Here is a 22,451-nt window from a genome sequence, read left to right as displayed (position 1 = left end):
TTAATCTGTTGTCCCCACCGTTTTTTAAAATGCTACGTGCGTTTTAATTGGAGCATTTTTTCTAATAAGAATAAGGAATTTTGTTTTCTGACCTCAAAATGAGGCCAGCGTTCGACGGTCCCTGAGATTTTTCTAGAATTTTTACTTACCGGACTTTGTAGATTTTAAATGAAGCTTGACCTTGTATTTAAATAATTATTTTTAATTATTTATACCTATTTGCAAAAATATCGGATCACTACAGGAACTATAGAATTAAATATATATTAAAGTAAAAAAAGTATTTTATTTTACCAAGTATAGTATGAGAAAAATAATTATTCATAAATTACAAAATTTAAATATTTATAGTTAAGTACAGTTAAAACACAAACACAATAATAAACATAAATATACGAAGATAAATTATTTCTTTGGAGAAGTACCATTTCAAAATTCATGACCATTTTGTTATATACTAATAGATTCTCTTATAAATCCGTCTGATCAAATTTTACCTTTCTCTTCATTGTTTGAGATCTATCCGAATTTGCTGAATCGCTTAAGTGTCCATCCAAACTTTGTACTATAGAACTAGTAAAGCTAAAACGACTATCATTCGAATCATTTTCGGCATCAGACCCGGTCTCCGTAGAAATAATAGAGGCAGCGTCATAATCGGGCAAGTTTCTGGCATTTAAAAACAATATACGATGATCCTGTTCCAGAAAAACACCTTTCCTGTTGGAACCTATATACCTAAATCTTAACATATCCAGTCTGTAAGGCTCTAGAAAATCTGAATTACAACTATTTTCTGTAATTTTTAAAACCTCTACAGCCGCAAATTGAATTATATACAGGTAATTCTTAATTAACTGTAATGCTAGAGGTATATGATTAGACTTTAGTTCTTTTTGTCTACTGGAGCGCCCATATTCATCCACAAACACAGAAAACTCGTTGAACGATACCAAATATTCTTTTGGATTGTTAGAGATTTCTAAAATGCTTATGGGAAAGCTACCAATTTTATAACATTTTAACACTTGCTTCAGTTTTGTATCAGACACGTCTAAAAATTCTTCAGCTTTAAAGGAATTTAAGTCTATTTCAAAGAATTTATCCGCGCCAACTATTAGGCTGTGTTCTGTAAAAAGTAAACAACTTGTAGGCTGTGCTGTATCGAACGCCCAAATTGGAATAAATTCTGTGGTATCAAAGGAATACTCGAGAATAATTAGCTGTTTTGATATAGCTACGGCAATTTTCACTTGCTGAGAATGCTTGGATACCTAAAAAGTACGTATATTTTTAATAAATAAATATATTCAAGTCCAAACTTATTTTGTCACCAAACTATTTTTTGAGAATATACTATTATTCGGCAATGATTTGATAAAATCAGCAACACGATTGATGCATTTCAGTTTTTTTCGATCATACGGTAGATGAATTACAGAGTCGCATATTCTTTGATCGAAGTCACTATTTTTAACTTACTTGTATAATGTGAAATCCGTTTAAATTTTTTATATTTATAACTTTATGCTTTAAAAACGGCCTAATACTAGGGCCGCACTGTGCTAAGTTTATTATATGATTTATGTCACACAACACCAATTCGGCTTTCAATCCGGCAATCATAAGCACTGCGTTGCATGGTGCAAAAAGAACAATCTAAAATAAAAGTTTTACATTATAATAATCGGGAATTTCTTGCAATACACTAACCTGTTCAATTTTTTTAAGACCATCAATGAAACACAATTTATTTTCATAATATGAATATAAGCCTTTGTCTGTGCCCAGTAGTTTTATGGCTTCTGTCAAATCAACAATACAATTTACTACTAGATCATTTGGCAATTCTAATATGGTCCCAAACTTCGTATTTTCTTGTTTTAACACCATAGAATTCTGCAGAGCTGGATATAAACAATGTTTTAAAATAATTTCTGTTAGGTATAAAAATACTAATTATTAATAAATATATTATAGTTCTTCTCACACAACTTTTTCTAGTATTTTTAATACACCTTTGCAAATTGATTAAATATTACTACCTTTAATCCAGTCATCTTTTTCTTTGGCACTTGACACCATCAAAGTCATACTCTTTGAGGGCCAACAAGTCGTGTTAGGACATACTTCAATTTTTAATATAAATGGAAGATCACTAGCAGCTACTGGTATATCAATTTCAGATATGAGAGGTTCGGAAATCATCTAAAATTAATCCCAGATTTCTAAATGTCGGTACATTTTGCATATTAAAAATAGTTTACCTTCCCATAGCTATCATCAGAAGTCAGTTGAAAAGATTCCAAAAGGGAAGAGCTTGGTTCTTTTGGGTTTAAATTAAAAACATCCAACGATGATTCAGTAAGACGGGCATATCGTTTATTCCACGTTCTTGCCTTAGAACTGTATAAAAAAATAAATTATAAAATATGTATCAAGTATAACGTATACAGGGAGTGGGGGGGGGGGCATTACTTGACATCATTCTTAAATTACAGTTGGGGGTTGGAACCTTTGGTGTTACACAGCAAAATAAAACACTAAATCACCACAATACACCAAAACACTTTTACTTTTACACTGGACGCGCGTTTCGCTAACCATGTTAGCATCATCAGCAGATGATTATAAACTGTTATATTGTTGTTCAGTTTATAATCATCTGATGATGATGCTAACATGGTTAGCGAAACGCGCGTCCAGTGTAAAAGTAAAAGTGTTTTGGTGTATTGTGTTGATTTAGTGTTTTTATTTTGCTGTGTAACACCAAAGGTTCCAACCCTCAACTGTAATCTATGTTGTATGCGTAGTTAAGATGTATGAAATCAATGTATTGGTTTCATACACCTCAGCATTTACAATAAAGAGTACAAAATGCATTCGGAAGTATAAGAAGATCTGTTGAAAGAGCTATAAATAAAATTGAACGAAAAATAAATGGCTATGAGAATGTGCAATTAGTTTTTTGATTTTCTAAAAAGTAACGATAGGAAAAAATAAAATTGATTTTCAAAAAAAAAACATTTTTTCCAAAAAACCCAGCAATCTTTAAAATTTTAAAACTTTTTTGATGGCGTCTTGGTGAACATCCGAAGGCGCAACTTTGCCCCAATTTAACTATCTTTGTATCTGTTACGGTTTCCAAGATACTAATCCTCGTACCCCGAATTTGTAGCACCCTGAATACGTCATAAGACAAAAAATAACAGAAAAACAATCTACTTTTGAATTAAAATTTACTGTTACTGTCATAATTAATTCTTTGGATGGGCCGGCTCTAATTTTATACTTACCATGGTATTTTCACCCATCCTTCAAACACTGCATGTCTCTTTTTGGCTTCATCTGTAGCATGAATTATATTATGGTTTTGACCACTTCCTTCTGAATTGTTACTGACGAGTTGAGTGTTACTTGAGTTTCTCTGACGAGTTGGAGATTTAACACGTTTACTTGTAGGTTCTTCGATTTTAGAGCTTATATTTCCTGAACATGTTGCCAATTTAATTTTTTTATCTAACATATTTGTATGGATCTAGATAATTTAAAAACACATATATTAGGATGATTGAATTTAATCTATACTAATATACAGGGTATCCCAGAAATAAGTGCAAATATTTTAACTGGTAGTATAGTTCAACCCCAGAAACAAGCGTATGAGGTTTTTTTTGCGAAAAAAAAATGTTGAAAATTTAAAATTTTTCTTGACATTTTCCGGGAAATTTGAAAAAACTTTTTAGTGCCACTTGTTTATTCACCTGAGATTTCCCTACGGTGTATCTAAACCTTGCAGTGTTGCAACCTCCTATGTTATCCACATTCTACATAGTTCGGCGGAACATAGTTCTACATTTATAAATTCATAGACAAATGTCTACTCAAAAAATTAGGAATGTTAGATTTAATCTTTTATCAGTGCTCATTATTAATAATTATAGAAAAAAAACACATTAATTATTTTTAGTACTTACCCTTTCAATGAAAACTTAACAAAAACCACCGAAAACTAACTAAAACATTACGTCTATGACGTTTACGAAAATCTTTGTTATGCTGCAAAATAACTTTATTTTGGAATAAATTTAATAAAATGATTCATATTATTCACAATCAGGTCACAAAAAGAAATTCCGAAAATGTTTATCGTAATTTAGAATTTAATTCAAGAAATTTAGAAAACAGCCCAACGAATAATCGATTCATTTTTGTTTTGTTTGTTTTCTTTCATGTTTCTCTGTTTTATTTGAACCACTGTTTTACACACCTTGAAAAGCGCACATTACTTTGAATACCTTTCTGAATGAATAAATCACGGCATATAAATCACACGGCAGGCCGACTCGCTTTGGCGGGAACGCTACGCGCATATCCTCGCGCACGCCGCCATTTGCGTTTCCATCAACAGAAAGTAACCAGTGTCGTAGTTTTTTCAGCGACAACACACAGTTACGGCAGATTCGAGTCAGTAGCGTGCGGCTTAATTTATTTTGATTTTTTCTTGAGTTATATATTTTGTTTTTGTTGTTTTATTTTTGTTTATTATGTGATATATTTGGTTTTTCTAGTTTTATTATCTTTATTATCTTATGTAATATAATTGCCAATAGGTGCCCGGTGGCGCAGAGGTACAGGCTCTCGTCTACCAATCTCAAGGTAGTGGGTTCGAATCCCACCCGGCATTTCATCAGCCGACAATTTTTATTAAAATAAAAATAGTTTGGGTACCTAGGTCGACTCAGCCTTAAATGAGTACTTGGGATTCACAATCCTGAGGTAATAGTGCTAGCCACATTACCTTCCTTTGTATACCGAACGGCTCTAGTATGGCAAGCTGTACCTTGCTACTCCCAAGGCGTCAAACGCTATATACGGGATCTATTATTATTATTATGTAATATAATTTGTTTTAGTAGTTTTATTTTTGTTGTTCAATAAAAGTTTCTTTCTGTTTCCTAGAGATCCTATTAGGTATGTATATATGTGATTAATTATTTTAACATATTTTAGTTGTGAAAAAAAACAGTAGTATACATATTAGGACATTCAGCTAAATAGGAAGATCTAATTAAAAATCTTAACAAACTTTAATATTAGTAAGATTTAATGTTAAATATTTAGTAAAATTTAATGTTGTATCTAGACATTAAAAATTAAATTTAAAAATCATTATACTATTAATTTAAATATAATTATAAAACTAAATAAAAGGAGTATATCGAAAATAAGTTAACAATACATTTTTAGGGCAAGAACATGGGCAATTGCATCTAATAGAGAAGACTTGATTGAAGATATAAATAAGGCCCACGAAAGGTACAAGTTGCGTTCTGTTCCTTTTGAATTTAAAATGTTTACCAATTCACTTTGTAACCGTATAAAATACAATGCGGTACCTACTTTGTTTCCTGCCATGAAAAAAATAGAAGTTTCTCAAAAAAATTGTGGATTTATTAATTTGTGAAATTTGAATATTAATAAAATTTGCTATGCCCATTGATGGGCATAATTTGTACGTAGCATCTTTATATTGTTCAATAAATATTTTATTGGTATTTCTTTAATTCTTGTTTGTAACTCCTGGCAGGTTTTCGTTAGTTGCATGTTTCTTAATTTTAATTGTCTATTCTCTACAGTGAAATATTTAATTGATTTTTTCATTTTTACTTTTCGAGAAGTATGCGCGGTTAACGATTCATTTGTTGGACAAAAGTATTGTGTAAATAAAATTCAGTTTCAGTCAATTACAGTATTTTTTAATACGACCCTGTCGTATTTTCTGAGAAATTTTTTGATACGTTTTAATCCGGCCCTGACTAGGAAACGATAATGGCGCTGTCAAGGTCAAATTTTATAGAAATTTTAAACAATGGAATCTGAGCAGAGTTGGCGTGCCGATTGTTTTATGTGCCGTGGAATAAATGTTGAGAATTATTGTCTCTTATCGCCACTTTACGAACTACTTTCAATCTAAGAAAATACATGTTTCACTCAACAATTATTGACAACGTATTTTGTTTTTTCGCTATTTTTTCGATGTATTTCGACAATTCCATCGACAGCCTAACCGTCAGCCAAGAACTGCCGCGTGTGAACTGGTCCTTTGAGTCGCCGGTCGCCGCGCCGTCGTGGCGGGCTTGCATCAGACGACGATGTTAAGCAACGTTGCCGTAGTTACAACAATTTCAAATTCAAGACATTCGAAGCAATCAAATTCGTATTAAATTTTAAAAATAAAACAGAGAAACATGAAAGGAAATAAGCAAAAAAAATGAATTGATTATTCGTCGGGCTGTTTTCGATGTATTGAATTCTGAATTACGATAAACATTTTAGAAATTTCTTTTTGTGACCTTATCAATAACCAATTCATTTGTGTTTTGTTTGTTTCCTTTCATGTTTTTCTGTTTTATTTTTAAAATTTAATAAGAATTTGATTGCTTCGAGTGTCTTGAATTTGAAATTGTTGAAACTACGGCAACCTCGCATGACGCAAGCTCGACACGGCGGCGGCGGCGCGACAAAGGAGCAGTTACCAGTGATGCGCCGCTCTCTTGGCCAACGGCCGACGCGACTGTTGGGCTGTCCATGGAATTGTTGAAATACATAGAAAAAATAGCGAAAAAACAAAATACGTATTTAAACTTGTTGAGTGAAACATGTATTTTCTTAGATTGAAAATAGTTCGGAAAGTGGCGGCAAGAGACAATAATTCTCAACATTTATTCATTCAGAAAGGTATTCAAAGTAATGTGTGCTTTTCAAGGTGTTTTGTAAATCAGTGGTTCAAATTGTGATGAGGCCTATATGAAAATAATGTGTTAAAAACGGGGACTGTTATTTTAGTAGTTATTATAATAGCATGTACAAGTACAGCAGCACAGTGAAGTGTATTTTAGTTAAGTGTATATCGAAAAAGAGAACTGTCATAGTTACATCGATCTGTCATAAGTATCTTTTTTAATGTTGGGTAAGTTTTTTAATTTAACTTTTTTAACACATTTTTAACACATTATTAAACATTTAACTTTTAATTTATTTTATGTAATAATATCACAATCTTAAAAATGTAATGCATCTCTGCAAACTCCTCAGGTGTTGTGATTTTATGACTTACTTTTAACATATACTTTCTTGTCCCTATGGCAACACAGTGCGTCGAATTAACTGAAATCCGGGTAATTGGATGTAGTTGGCGATATCTGCCGGCGGTCTCAAAATGTTGCGATTATTTTTTTAAATTTTCAAAGTTAAATAACTCGGTTACTTTCAATTTATTTTAAAAATGGTAAAGAGAAAATATGTTTGTTTTGACCAGATCTACCACCCCTTAAAATATCTGCACTCATTTCTGGGACACCCTGTATAAAATCCTTAAGTGACTGACATACTGATTAATCACGATCCTGCTCAAACCACTCAACGTAAGAAGCTCAATTTTGGCATACAGGTTCGATAAGAAGGGATTTTTCGAAATTCCAGTTCCAAGAGGGTGAAACCACCCCTCAAATATTACAATATTTTTTATTTAAAAAAAGGTCAAGTTTCCGAAAAAACGCTTAAACACGTATACTTTATTTTTTTTTACATAATTTAAGATTTTTTAAAAATGTATACAGGGTGTTTCGAAAAATCTGGTCATTGATTAATCACGATCCTGTTTAAAGCGCTTGACGTAAAAAGCTGATTTTTGGAAAACAGATTGACTTTATGGTGTAGAGGTTATAAGAAGGGATTTTTCAAAACTCGAATTCTAAGGGGGTGAAACTATCCCTCAAATATTAAAATATTTTTTATTTAAAAACCGGTGAGTTTTTCGGAAAAACTCTTAAACACGTATATTTTATTTTGTTGTTTTACATATTTTAAGATTTTTATAAATTTATACAGGGTGTTTCATAAAATATGACCATTGAGTAATCACGATTCTGCTTAAACTGCTTGACGTTTAAAGCTGATTTTTGGCAAACGGATTGACTGTGGGGTGTAGAGGTTCGATAAGGAGGGGCTTCTCGACTCTCAAATTCCAAGAGGGTGAAAACTCCCCTCAAATATTACAATATTTGTTATTTAAATTTCGGGAAAACGCTTGGGCAAGCATAATTTATTTGTTTTTTTTTTACATATTTTGAATTTTTTAAAAATCATACAGGGTGTTCCAAAAGTTGGGTAATTTCTTAACCACGATTCTGCTTAAACTGCTTGACGTAAAAAGCTTATTTTTGGCCTTAGATCTTATAAACTTCGTGGATAAGTAAATTCGCTTAATTTTTGTTGAAGACACATCAGCGACATTCGACTATCTGATTATCTTTGTCTTTGACACTGATTGACCAATCGTCTGTCTTTGTTTTGTGTATATGTCATTTTTATGTCATAAAATAGAAAATGTAAATATATAAATTTGAGAAAATAATATTGTTATTCGGATATTAATTATTTATTGGATAATATTTACTAGTATATTAACTATTTACAGAAAAAAAATCAAAGGTAAATTACCTAATAATATTTAAAGTGATTAAGTTGCCTAACATAAATATGTATTTCGCTAAATAAAAGTCAGTTGAAGAAACGATTTTAAATAATATATATCTTATATTTTAAAAATATGGAACATACTTCAGAGGTTTTCATACTTTTATAGTGTTGTGGAGTTCTTTTTAAGGATAAGATTTTTCCTATTGCGGACAGCTTCACATATAACACTTTTATCAGTCATAATGTCTATTTATCCACTAACTTTATCGCACTACAAAAACAAACTTTCAAAAAGAATACAAATCTAAAATATCTCTCGTCGGAATTCCAAATTAACTCTTTATTATCACGAGTCAAACAGTATACAAAAAGCACAAAATGTGACATTAATTAAATTATTTTATTAAAATATGTTTTGACTTTTCAAAGTCAAAATATTTTAACGTTTCCTGGTTACTGATTTCTATGTGTTGCCCATTCATCATAGCTATTTTTCAAAGTAGTATATTAGAACATTATTAAAAAAAGAATATTGTTATATGATTTAATTTTTGTTTAAAATATATATAAAAAGTATATTGGAAATAATATGACAAATATTTTCAAAATAATAAATACACGTATCAGTTATATCTTGATTGAAAAATTTTAGTGGTCTATATTTTTAGTAATTGTTGTCAACGCAGCGAAAAAAACGCTCCAAGTTAGCATTTACGTCTAATATCGTTCTGCGCATGCTCAGTAGCGTACGCAGAGAGAAGGATAGATTTATACGATAATCTTGTTCTAGAAAGAAATAAATAGAAAAATGCATGTGAAAGTCCCGTAAACAAAGTCGTGTGTCTTTGAATAAGTTGTGTGTAATATACATATGGCATAGCTTTATCCACGAAGTTTATAAGATCTAAGTTTTTGGCAAACGGATTTTTCGAAAGTCAAATTCCAACGAGATAAAACTACCCCTCAAATATTACCAAGTTATACAGGGTGTCCCAGAAATGAGTGCAGATATTTTAAGGGGTGGTAGATCTGGTCAAAACAAACATATTTTCTCTTTACCATTTTTAAAATAAATTGAAAGTAACCGAGTTATTTAACTTTGAAAATTTAAAAAAATAATCGCAACATTTTGAGAACCGCCGGCAGATATCGCCAACTATACTCTGTTTTTTTTCTCAGGTAAGATTTCGACAGACGATGACAGAAGAAAAGCAGATGACGTCCCATACCAATCTATTTATTTTACTAAAAAAAGTTTCTAATTATTTTTAAGTTATCTATGGATGGGTTTAAATATAAATCCGTCATGCGTCGTGTCTTGTTGTTTTTAACCAGTTTTATTGGTTTATTTAAAAAATGACAGATCGTATTTCAATTTTATTGGTTTGACGGAACGATGAACGATAAACGGACGCCGATGCGTATGAACTCGCCTTTAGATTTTTGTCATTTTTGACGCTTGTCAAATTCTTGCCAAATTATAGGTTATAATTTTGTGTCAACTTTTGTTAAATACCCTGCGTTTTGGAAGATGGTGCATTTTGATTCGTATTATTACGTGTGTTTTGTGTCTTTTGAAGTCAAGTGGAGGAAAAATCGAGTGAAAATTAACTGTAGACCCAGAGCACAGTTTATGGTTAATACTCGCTGCCCAGGCAGAAAGTCTTATACACCAATGAAGTTGCCATCGATAAAGTTTGTATACAATTTCGTCGTAGATAAGTGCATCTCGTATAAGGTAGAAGGATCAAACTAAACACATACTAAAAACTGGAGTAGCTGTAAAATATCGACATCACACGATAGGCAAATAATGGATTTTAGTACTGCAGAAAAATAATGTCAAAAGGTACTGGTTTAAAAAATTAAGATTAAAGTTAATTAATCAACCTTTAAGGTATAAAATTTGGTAGGAGTTATTATTAATAAAATAGTTTGTTTTATTTACCTATGTTGTTTTATTTATTCCGGTGGAATATTACAAATTTGTATTTGTACATAAGTTATATTGATAAATATAATCATAAATGCGGGTAGTTTCATAAAGCTTAAAAGTAAATAATAGTTCTTTTTATATTTTTTGGTATGTAGTGTCTTGTTCTTGTTTGTTTTGTATTAACACATACCGTTTTTTATTAAATAAAATAACTGGATTACCTTTTTTCAGTTTTATACAGTTTTTTTCACAATATTTTGAAGTAATCACTTGTCATCTTGTCAATCAAATTTTAAATATTTCCTGCTATGCGTTCCAGTTGTACCAACTTATTTCTTTGTAAAATAAAATAAACTACTTTGAAATTAAAATGACAGACACATCTATCACTGTCAAGGATCTTCTCGTTGGACAGACTATACATCCAATTACCCGGATTTCAGTTAATTCGACGCACTGTGTTGCCATAGGGACAAGAAAGTATATGTTAAAAGTAAGTCATAAAATCACAACACCTGAGGAGTTTGCAGAGATGCATTACAATACGAATTTTATTGCTTCGAATGTCTTGAATTTTAAATTGTTGTAACTACGGCAACGTTGCTTAACATCGTCGTCTGATGCAAGCCCGCCACGACGGCGCGACGACCGGCGACTCAAAGGACCAGTTCACACGCGGCAGTTCTTGACTGACGGTTAGGCTGTCGATGGAATTGTCGAAATACATCGAAAAAATAGCGAAAAAACAAAATACGTTGTCAATAATTGTTGAGTGAAACATGTATTTTCTTAGATTGAAAGTAGTTCGTAAAGTGGCGATAAGAGACAATAATTCTCAACATTTATTCATTCAGAAATGTATTCAAAGTAATGTGCGCTTTTCAAGGTGTTTTGTAAAACAGTGGTTCAAATAAAACAGAGAAACATGAAAAAAAACAAACAAAACAAAAATGAATCGATTATTCGTTGGGCTGTTTTCTAAATTTCTTGAATTGAATTCTAAATTACGATAAACATTTTAGGAATTTCTTTTTGCGACCTGATTGTGAATAATATGAATCATTTTATTAAATTTATTCCAAAATAAAGTTATTTTGCAGTATAACAAAGATTTTCGTAAACGTCATAAACGTAATGTTTTAGTTAATTTTCGGTGGTTTTTGTTAAGTTTTCATTGAAAGGGTAAGTACTAAAAATAATTAATGTGTTTTTTCTTTATAATTATTAATAATGAGCACTGATAAAAGATTAAATTTAACATTCCTAATTTTTTGAGTAGAAATTTGTCTATGAATTTATAAATGTAGAACTATGTTCTGCCGAACTATGTAGAATGTGGATAACATAGGAGGTTGCAACACTGCAAGGTTTAGATACACCGTAGGGAAATCTCAGGTGAATAAACAAGTGGCACTAAAAAGTTTTCTCAAATTTCCCGGAAAATGTCATGAAAAATTTTAAATTTTCAACATTTTTTTTTCGCAAGAAAAACCTCATAGGCGTGTTTCTGGGGTTGAACTATACTACCAGTTAAAATATTTGCACTTATTTCTGGGACACCCTGTATAATAATATCGCCATATTGTTTTTTCTCATGCTGACATAAATGTGAGAAAATTTTATCCAGTTTTTAAGTTAATGGAAATTCTTGCTTTGCTTTATCATCACCATTAAGGCGGGCGGCCGCTGCGAGCGAAACTAAACTAAGCCAAGCAAAGATAAGATTTGTAAAAATCAGCTCCCATACTTTTAAATACATCAGCGGCCACTTGAGCGAAACTAAACGAAAATATATGAACGAAGATTCAAATCGTAGTTTAGTTTCGCTCGTTTTAGTTCGTGACAGGTTCCAGCGAATTTTTCGCAGCGATTAGTTCTATGATAGCAGAGATACAATACGAAAACGCAGCTAACTTAGCTGATTACTGAGCGAAAATCGTTCCCAGTGGCCGATGAAACTTATTTTCGTTTAGCTACCGTTTGTTTTTATATTCTTATATAGTGGCCGATGAAACTTATTTTCGTTTAGCTACCGTTTGTTTTTATATTCTTAGCTTAGTTTAGTTACGCTCGCAGTGGCCGCCTGCCTTTACAAATGGTTAATACAACGCGAACGAAGTCGCTGGTACACGCTAGTATGATATAAATAATACAGGGTGGCGCACCTCATTCGCCTCGGTTGATTATACGAAAACGGAAAGATGCAGAAACAAAATATTTTATGGGTATATGTAGAGAGACAATGTGCATTTTTTTAAATTATTTTAAAATGTACAGGGTGTGTCAGAACTAAGATCCATACCAAAGTTATATTTTTTCTTATGGAACATCCGGTATTTTATTTAATTTTTGGATTTGTGGACATAAAATAAGGCATTTATTATAAGGGTTTAATATGTCTAAAAGCTTTGGGTTTTTAAATATTTAAAGATATTTAAATATGCATGCTATAATAAAAAGGTTTGTCAACACCTTGTACATTACTTTTCAGAATTAATTCTGGTGCTAACTTTCAAGCCAGAGAAATAAACTTTACTAAAAAATTTGATTGCTCCCTTAAATGTATACAGGGGTATCAAAAATTGCTGGTCTGTTTTAACTATTTATTTTACATAAAAACTTCGTTATTTCAAATGCAACACTATGTATTTTTTTAAATAAGTCGAAGCAGATTTAAATACTCTTTCAAACTATATTAGGGTTTCCTATACCTATCTGGCTCAGATTTTGAATAAAAAGCGATTTTTCAATAAGATGGCTGGTGTCGCCATGGCAATTTTCTAGTAACACTTAGTAGCAATTTTCAAAATCGATATTAGTTTATGGACTTAATTTAAATTTATAATAGTTTACTTTTTATTTAATTTACCTACTATAAGTAAGCATTTATTATTGTGTCAAGAAAACTAAAGAAGTAGTTCTTTGATTTATATTAGGATGAGCTGTAGATATATTGGATTTACTATAAAAGAACCAATTAAGGCAAATTCATTTTCTTCACTTCCAAAGACAGGTTTCTGCCTAATAGGTTTTTCATCAGCTCTGCGAAATATGAAAAGTAGTTTTTCTAAACGCTTATCAGGAAGATTCCTATTTGGATATCTTTGAGCATAAACCCATCAGGCCAACAAGCAATTGTCCTCACAAAATAAAATCACTAGTAACATATGCATTCCTTCCGGCAGCAGATACTGCTTCATTTTTCTTGATAAAATAATAAATACTTACTTATTAATATTATTGTAGGTAAATTAAATAAAAATAACCTGTTATAAATTTAAATAAAGTCCACAAACTAATGTCGATCTTAAAATAGCTACAAAGTGTAACTAGAAAATTGCCATGGCGATACCAGCCATCTTGATTACAATTTTATTGAAAAATCGCTTTTTATTCAAAGTCTGAGCTAGATAGGTATAGGAAACCCTAATATAGTTTGAAAGAGCATTTAAATCTGCTTCGACTTATTTAAAAAAATACATAGTGTTGCATTTGAAATAACGAAGTTTTTATGTAAAATAAATAATTAAAATAGACCAGCAATTTTTGATACCCCTGTATACATTTAAGGGAGCAATCAAATTTTTTAGTTAAGTTTATTTCTCTGGCTTGAAAGTCAGTACCAGAATTAATTCTGAAAAATAATGTACAAGGTGTTGACAAACCTTTTTATTATAGCATGCATATTTAAATATCTTTAAATATTTCAAAAACCAAAGCTTTTAGACATATTAAACCCTTATAATAAATGCCTTATTTTATGTCCGAGAATCCAAAAATTAAATAAAATACCGGGTGTTCCATAAGAAAAACTATAACTTTGGTATGGATCTTAGTTCTGACACACCCTGTACATTTCAAAATAATTTTAAATTATGCACATTGCCTTCCCACATATACCCATAAAATATTTTGTTTCTACATCTTTCTGTTTTCGTATAATCAACCGAGGCGAATGAGGTGCGCCACCCTGTATATACCTCACTTAACGTAGCTGCTTTTAGTTTAAAAACTTCCTCTTTAAGTTTTTTAGTTTGTTCCCTTTCTTTTGTAAGTTGACATTCTAAATCTTTGTAATTCATAGCTAAATTTAAAGGTGGCTGATTCTCTTTTTTGGACGATCCAAAAATAACTTCTGCAATGCTCTTTTTCTTATGATTTTGCTCATCCAGCTAAATTCAATAATTTATTACTATTTGTATTAAATAATACCATTTAACATAAACAAGCATCTAATATACCTTTGTTTGTAAAAAGTCTATCAATTTAATTTGTTGATTGATAGTGGATTCTGCTTTCAGTTCTCTTTCTTTATAGTAACTGCTTTTTTCTTGCAGATCTCTTTCCAAATCCTTAATTTTTTGAACCAATTCTACAAAAGAGAGTTTATGAAATAAATATTTTTATCTTATATCTTATATACTGGGTGCATCTCAAAAGTGGCTCACCCCTATAACTTTATTATTTTTTCAGATAAAGAAACGAGATTTGGTATGTTAGTATATATTGATTTTTAAATGGCACCCTCAGTATTTTTTTACTTTATTCGATAGAAAATGACCTTCTGAATAGAATGACATATCATATGTCAACTTTTGACATTCTCGCATAATAAAAATCGTATTTTAAATTTCAATCTAGGGTGCTATGGCTGTATTAAAAACACTAATTTTTTAATCAAGGAGCCTTGGAAAAATAGATGTAATCTAATGTTTTTCGTGTCTTGTTCTGGCCAGTTAAAAGATGCCCAAATCGTATTTTTAATATTTCAATTTTTTCAAATAGAACAAAGGTGGCTCATTATCATACTTGGAAAAAGCATTTTTTTACAAATAATTTGATACCACACACTTGGTATTTTGAGGCACGAACTGCATGTTACAATTTCAAATAAACCATATGCAAAAATGTCAAAAGTTAGCATATGATATATGAGGAGACCTGCTGCAGGTGGATAGACTGCATGATCAAAAGTTGAGTGGCATATACCACCCTACTAAATGAGACTGTTGCAGTCCGGGTGACGGGAGAAGTTCTCTCCTCTCTGCTATGGAATCTCGTTATGGACGGACTGCTTAATAGTCTCAACAGGGCTGGTTTCAACACTCTGGGATATGCAGACGATTTGGTCGTGTTAGTCAGAGGTAAGTTTAACACAACAGTAAGGGAGCGAATGCAAAGGGCCTTGAAGATTGTGGAATCATGGGTGACACGGGAGGGACTAAATATTAGTCCTACAAAGACCGTAATAATCCCCTTCACCAAGCGCAGAATACTTGAGGGACTAGGCCCTCTAAGTCTCTGCGGTGATGAGATTCCTCTCTCGGCGGAGGTCAAGTATCTAGGAATCACGCTTGATACCAAACTGACCTGAAACTGATATTTGGAAAATGTCACAAGGAGGGCGATAGTCAGACGCCTTCATGGAAAAATCTGGGGCCTCAGACCACAGATGGCGCACTAGCTGTACACTGGAGTGGTGAGGCCTTCAGTAACATATGCATCCTTGGTATGGTGGCCTAACTTAAACTGGTAAGACTTGCTTGCCTGGGCATAACAGGGGCGATGAAATCAACGCCTACTGCATCAATGGAGGCGCTTCTGGACCTTCCGCCTCTTCACATAGTGATCCAGGCGGAGGCAAGAATGGAACTCTATCGACAACAAAGTGTCTTGTCTCTGGGAAATAGGACAGAAACAGGTCACTCAAAGATGGGAAATCCCATCGGGGGACCTCTACTCCAAATGAGATCGGACCAAATGACCCCTCTTTATCACTACCACAAACCATTCGAGGTGAACAAAATGGATCGAGGAATGTGGACAGATATAACATTCCTTCAGGATGGACTAACTCGGTATACAGACGGGTCAAAGACCGCTGAAGGAACAGGAGCTGGAGTATTTGTGGAAAGACCAAGGGTAAGTTTATCCTTTTCCTTGGGTAAACACTCAACCGTATTCCAGACAGAAATCTTCGCCATTCTACAATGTGCGAGAGAAAACAATAGAAGAGCTTATTCAGATAAGCTCAACAATATATGCTCAGGCAGTCAGGCGGCACTTGGGGCGCTTATGAGCCCAAAGGTATCGTCGAGACTCGTCTGGGAATGCCTAGGTAAACTGGAAGCTCTGGCTCGAAGGAACAGAATTAAATTATTCTGGGTGCCGGGCCACAGCGGCATCCAAGGCAACGAAAAAGCCGATGAGCTAGCTAGGCAAGGATCATCGGCATCTTATCTTGGTCCAGAGCCAGTACTGGGAATACCCAAATGTATAGCTCGTAGTGCACTAAAACTCTGGATCAGGGAAAAGCACAATGTCCATTAGAGAAACAGACAGGGGCACAGGCACAGCAAGGCTTTTATCCAAGGACCTAGCTCTAAAACCGCAAAAGAACTGCTAATGGTTAGCAGGAATAAATTGCGGATTACAACAGGCCTATTGACAGGACATATGGCTGTCAAGTGTTATCTGAACAAGCTCAACCTGTATCCAAGAAGTCTTTGCTGCAGACTCTGCGATAAAGATCCTGAAACAGTGGAGCATATAATTTGTCACTGCGAGGCTTTGGATCGCAAGCGGCACTTTTTATTTGGAAAAGCTAGGCTAGAACCAGAGGAACTATGCTCCTATCCTATCAAGGAACTGCATAAGTTAGTGCAGGGCACAGGGATAGGAGAATGGGTGCAGGTATAGAAAGGGGACAAACACAATAGGCCTCACAGGTCGCAGTGTTTCCAGCAGAGGACGGCCCCTTATTGGGAAAAAAATATATGATATGTCATTCTATTCAGAGTGTCATTTTATATCGAATAAAGTAAAAAAATTCCGAGAATGTCATTTAAAAATCAAAAGTTGTAATCATTTCCGGTGAAACAGGAAGTGACCGAAAACAATTGAATACGTCAATCAATCCTAATTTATGTCATATACTAACATACCAAGTCTCGTTTTTTATCTGAAAAAATAAAAAAGTTATTGAGGTAAGTCATTTTTGAGACTCACCCGGTAAAAATGTTATTATTATTAAGAAAAAATAATAAGTTATATAGTCTGTTCATTTTCTCAAAGTGATGACTCAAGATCAAACTTAAAAAGGATTAATACCTAGGTAGACATTTGTTTTATATTAATATATAAGTAGCATTATTCAAACGAATAGCAATTTTGACAAAGGTCTGGTGATGGCTGAATAGCTATCAGAAACAATTATATAGTGGTTTGGCCGTTAGATTACTTAAATATCTACAAATTTTGTAAAAAAATAAAAACACACATTTTTTGAACAAAACAAAATAATATTGGCTAAACAAAACTAGAAAAAGTTATTTTTACTACATCAAAAGCAAATAAAAATTAATATTTAGTAAAGAGTCTTAATTTAGTCAAAATTAAACAATTTTCTGGGGGCTGCCTAGAACGACATGTCGTGGGCCTCACTTTTGGGTTTGATATTGATTTTATGAATCATATTTAAGATTAAAAAACTCACAGATTTCGCAATCACTGCAACCATCAGAGACATTGGAAATGATAACATCACATATAAAACATAATTAACGTTATATATTTGCAGCTAAACTTGATATAAAAAAACACCATTCTTAATAATAATAACTAATAATGATTAGAAGAAAAAATAAACATAATTAAAAAAAACAATTAATAGAGGGTAGTTCAACGTTATTTTGTTTTATTTTAGGTTAGTTTAAATATTTAAATATCCATAATCTCTTTTATAACACCTTATAAAAATAGCCTTGATTTTTCATGCAGATACCTTGAAATTAAGTAAATATATTATATCTTTTAATCCTTAAATCCTTTCTGAAATATATCAATACCTAAATAAAAATATCGTTTCATTACAAACAACATAAATAGTTGTCAAAATCCAAATCAAAAATTAGGAAAATAGTACTGTTTTTTTTAACCCTTGCAAATATCAATATCAATCTATTCAATTTTATTATCGCCCCCCGTAGCATAGTCGTCAAGTAATATCGTAGGGACTAACAAAATTAAACCTCGTATATCGCCGAGAGTTTCCTGCTGTCAGGCCATTTCACCTAAATTAGGCATCACGCGACAAAGTTTTGATGCTTTAATTTGGTCGACTGTACGGCTAGTGCGACACCGTTGCTGACGACCTTGAAAGAAAACGCGAAATTTGGCCCGCATATACGAACATAAACATTTCCAATGTTAAAAATAATACTTCTTGAAGATTAAAAATATTTGAAAATTTAAAAATACTGTTATTTATTTACCTTCAATGTCTTTCTTTAAATCGTCTAAATGATATTTTAATCTGTAATTAGATTCTTTTAATGTACTCATGTTAGTTAAACAATCTGATATTTCTTCCTTCAAAGCCTTATTTTCTGAACCCAACTTCTCAATTTGCCGTTCAAGCGATTTTATTTCAACTTCATAATTACTAAGCTTCTCTTCTGAAATCTAAACAAAAATGCTAATATTAATGCAAAAATTAGTTTAAACTTTTCTACCATTAATTGTTCTGACAAACTAGAGGAAAATGTTTTGTAATCCATACATTGCATTTTATAATCGTTGCATTCGTTTTCTAAACACTTTTTATCTTCTTCCAATCTTTTTACTTTTTGTTCAACAACAGCTTTCAGTGATTTTTGTTCATTAACTTGCCTAAAAGAAAAATCGGGTGTTTAAGTATATACACTCAGATGCAAAAAAAAACGCAACGAAGAAATTTTTGGTCAAAGTTAAAGTGTCATATTTTTGTTATTTTTAGCCCTATTTTCATGAATATTTTAGCAAACTGTATATTATAATTATATCAGCTTTAATTCGTAAACTCAGTTTTTTGTATAAACTCTAGTAACTGGCATATTATACAGGGTTAATCGAGGGGTTGTTTTTTATCCTAACTTTAAAACACCCTGTGCAATAATTTCGTGTGTAAATTTTCCTAAAATATAATTTTACGGTAAGAACCATGTCTCCTGAGCATTTAGTTTTTTTGGATCATGTCAATACATGTTTTGGTTAATTTTTAAGAGCAAAATGAACCTCAATTATTACTCAATTATCATTACTTTTTTAAGTAATGATAATTGAGTAGTAATTTTTTAATATGACGAGATGGTTTTGGTGACTATTGTAACGTCATAATATTACGCTACATCGGATACTCTATATACTAAATTAAAAAAAAAACATTAAAGACTAACTATAGAGTCCTTGTTTTAATAAACATTAATAACGATAACAGAACTAACGATATTAAGGAAAACATCTCTAATACTGTAGTATACAAACAGAAAAAAAAATTGTAAAAAATAACCAAAATACTTTGTATTGCCTCCCCTGGCTGCTATAACTGCCTGTATACGTCCGTTCATACTGTCAGTGAGACTGCAAATATCATATTGTGCTATGCTTTCCCATTCTTCTTTAAGAACCAAGCGAAGTTCATTTAATGAAGCTGTTACCGCTTCGTGACCTCTAACCCTCCTGCCAAGCATTTCCCAAACGTCGAATATGATGGGCAGTTCATAGTAGTATATAGTTCACAATAATCACCACAGCCCCCTTGTCATATTGAAAAAAAAAATTCAAAAAGAAATTATAATTGAAAAAATTTCAAATTCTTAGTGGCAAGTTCATTTCGCTCTTAAAAATTAACCAAGGCATGTATTGACATGATCCAAAAAACAAAATGCTCAGAAAACATGGTTCTGACCGTAAAATTATATTTTAGGAAAATTTGCTTACAAAATTATTGCACAGGGTGTGTCAAAGTTAGGGTAAAAAAACAACCCCCCGATTAGCCCTGTATAATATGCCAAATACTAAAGTTAATAAAAAACTGAGTTTACGAATTAAAGTTGATATAGTTATATACAGCTTGCTAAAAAATTAATGAAAATAGGGCTAAAAATAACAAAAATATAACACTTTAAATTTGCCCAAAATTTTCTCCGTTGCGTTTTTTTGCATCTGAGTGTAGTTTGGGATATATTCAAATATATTACTTTTTTGCTTCCTGAGTCTCTAATCTAGACTGGCATATATCAGCAATAAGTTTTTCAGTATTAGATTTTAATTCTAGCTCTCTGTCCTTGGCAGAATTTAAAAGTTTTTCGTACTCAACAACTTGATTCTCTAACAAGACGCACGCTTCACGTAATGCGTTAATGTTCTAAAAAATGCATGACAAAGCTATAATAAAGGTATTTCTCTGAAGTAAGTCTTAATTATAAGTAGTATCATACTGTGTTTTTCATAAAAGTAAGTAAAAATAAAGAAGCCATAATAAAATCATGACTATTATACCAAGAAATATTTTAGAACTCCTCTGTGTTTACTTATTTCTCTCAGCTGAATTTTCGACATACATATGTAGGAATTTAATTTAAAAGTTTACCTAATGTGAATAGAAAATAGAGTTCATTTAATTATTTAATTCAAAATTAATAAAAACTATTTTTTTATAAATTAATATACAGGGTGGTCCGAATTGTAATCGGAAAACTTCGGCAGCATATTTTGCAGATAAAAATAAGTAAAAAAGTCCGTATAAATTTATATACAAAAATGCTTCGTTTCGGAAATACAGGGTGTACAATTTCACTTCATTCATTTTTATTTCAATTTTTTCTCTAACCTAACTAATGTCGATATTTGGATAAAAATTAGTCTCTGCGTGTTTTTTGACATGAGAAATTTTATTTCGATGTCAATATAGCTCCTACTTATAGGGGGCACCACCTACATGTTTTTTAACTGTTTTGAAGAGTAATAATTTTTCGTTTATACCTGTAGAAAACTACCGAGAGAAAAAATATACATTTCCATCATTTCTTACGTAAAAAAGATCTCTTGGCAAAAATCGCTACAAGCAACCGTTCTTAAGATATTTAGAATGCAAATAGTCAATACATGTCATTATTGACAAAAAATAAACACGTTGAATAGATCAGTAGAGACTGAAATGATAATATATTTATTTTTTTAAATTAATTATATATTTTTCTTCGAAAATATCATGGTAAAACAGTTTCTATTGAACCTTTAGCACAAAAAAAAATAAAATTTATTATCTAAGTCTGATAACTATCTATAGTTAACATGTATAATTTATGTCAATGATGACATGTTGATTATTTCAGTTTTTCAAATATCTCCAGAAACATTACTCGTAGCGATTTTTCTCAAGGGACCTTTTTTACGTAAAAAACGGCGAAAATGTATATTTTTTTAATCAGATCGGACAAAAAGTTATTACTCTTCAAACCTGCTAACAAATATGTAGGTAGCGCTTTTCGCAAGTAGGAGTCATATTGACATGAAATTCAAATTTTCCATGTCAAAAAACTCCGAGACACCAAATATCGACGTTACTTCAGACATTATTTGAAAAAATTCGAAATAAAAATAAAACTTTTACAACCTGTATCTCCGAAACTAAGCATTTTAGGATATACATTTATATGAACTTTTTTACTTATTTTTATCGGTAGAATATGCTACCTAAGTTTCCCGAATACAATTCGGACCACCCTGTATATGTACTTCAAAATTTTTGAAATTATTTGATATTGTTTCAGTAATAAATAACGAAATAAACGGAACACAAAGGCTTTTAAATAACACAGGTTTAAACTTTTTGGGTAAAGATTTGCCAATTCATTGAAAACATAAAGATATGTTATGATATTAAAAATACTATTTACCAGATTAATATTTTTGATTTCCCTTTTGCTTTGCTCGGATTCGTTGTTGAACTGTTTCTTTTCCTTTTGTAATTCTTCAATTAATTCATTCATTTTAACTTTGTCCAGTTCCTGCTTTTTGAACCTGGTTTAAAAAAAATTATAGTACACAAAAATATGTTAAAATATAAAAAAAATTGTGTGCGCGCATATTTGAAGTGAAACTTCTAACTTCGGTCTCTCTGTCTGTCTGTTTGTCTGTCCGTCTGAGTTTGGTTCCAATCGACCCATAATTAAGAAAAAGTCTGATGTGTTCGTCCATTTAGAGGCAT

The 22,451-nt window shown here is 31.8% G+C and overlaps 1 protein-coding gene across 1 annotated transcript in view; it reads right to left on the bottom strand.

The window, feature by feature from the left end:
- Positions 1–299: 299 nt before the first annotated feature.
- LOC115888302 (citron Rho-interacting kinase) overlaps positions 300–22,451 on the bottom strand; it is a 31,796-nt gene continuing 9,644 nt past the window's right edge. Inside the window, exons 16-27 of the mRNA XM_030907985.1 lie at positions 22,141–22,264; positions 20,440–20,606; positions 18,934–19,090; positions 18,694–18,883; positions 14,662–14,792; positions 14,401–14,592; positions 3,297–3,538; positions 2,268–2,406; positions 2,046–2,208; positions 1,714–1,907; positions 1,483–1,659; positions 300–1,274 (exon numbers count right to left, since the gene is read on the bottom strand). Of these exons, the coding sequence (XP_030763845.1) occupies positions 471–1,274; positions 1,483–1,659; positions 1,714–1,907; positions 2,046–2,208; positions 2,268–2,406; positions 3,297–3,538; positions 14,401–14,592; positions 14,662–14,792; positions 18,694–18,883; positions 18,934–19,090; positions 20,440–20,606; positions 22,141–22,264 (2,680 nt within the window). The 3' untranslated portion in view covers positions 300–470. The remainder of the gene's footprint in view (positions 1,275–1,482; positions 1,660–1,713; positions 1,908–2,045; positions 2,209–2,267; positions 2,407–3,296; positions 3,539–14,400; positions 14,593–14,661; positions 14,793–18,693; positions 18,884–18,933; positions 19,091–20,439; positions 20,607–22,140; positions 22,265–22,451) is intronic.

Source organism: Sitophilus oryzae, unplaced genomic scaffold, assembly GCF_002938485.1.
Source record: "Sitophilus oryzae breed Bouriz unplaced genomic scaffold, Soryzae_2.0 scaffold_708_pilon_pilon, whole genome shotgun sequence".
Lineage (NCBI taxonomy): Eukaryota > Metazoa > Arthropoda > Insecta > Coleoptera > Curculionidae > Sitophilus > Sitophilus oryzae.
The sequence above is the reverse complement of the archived record's forward strand: the minus strand, read 5'-3'. Positions and strand labels throughout refer to the sequence as shown.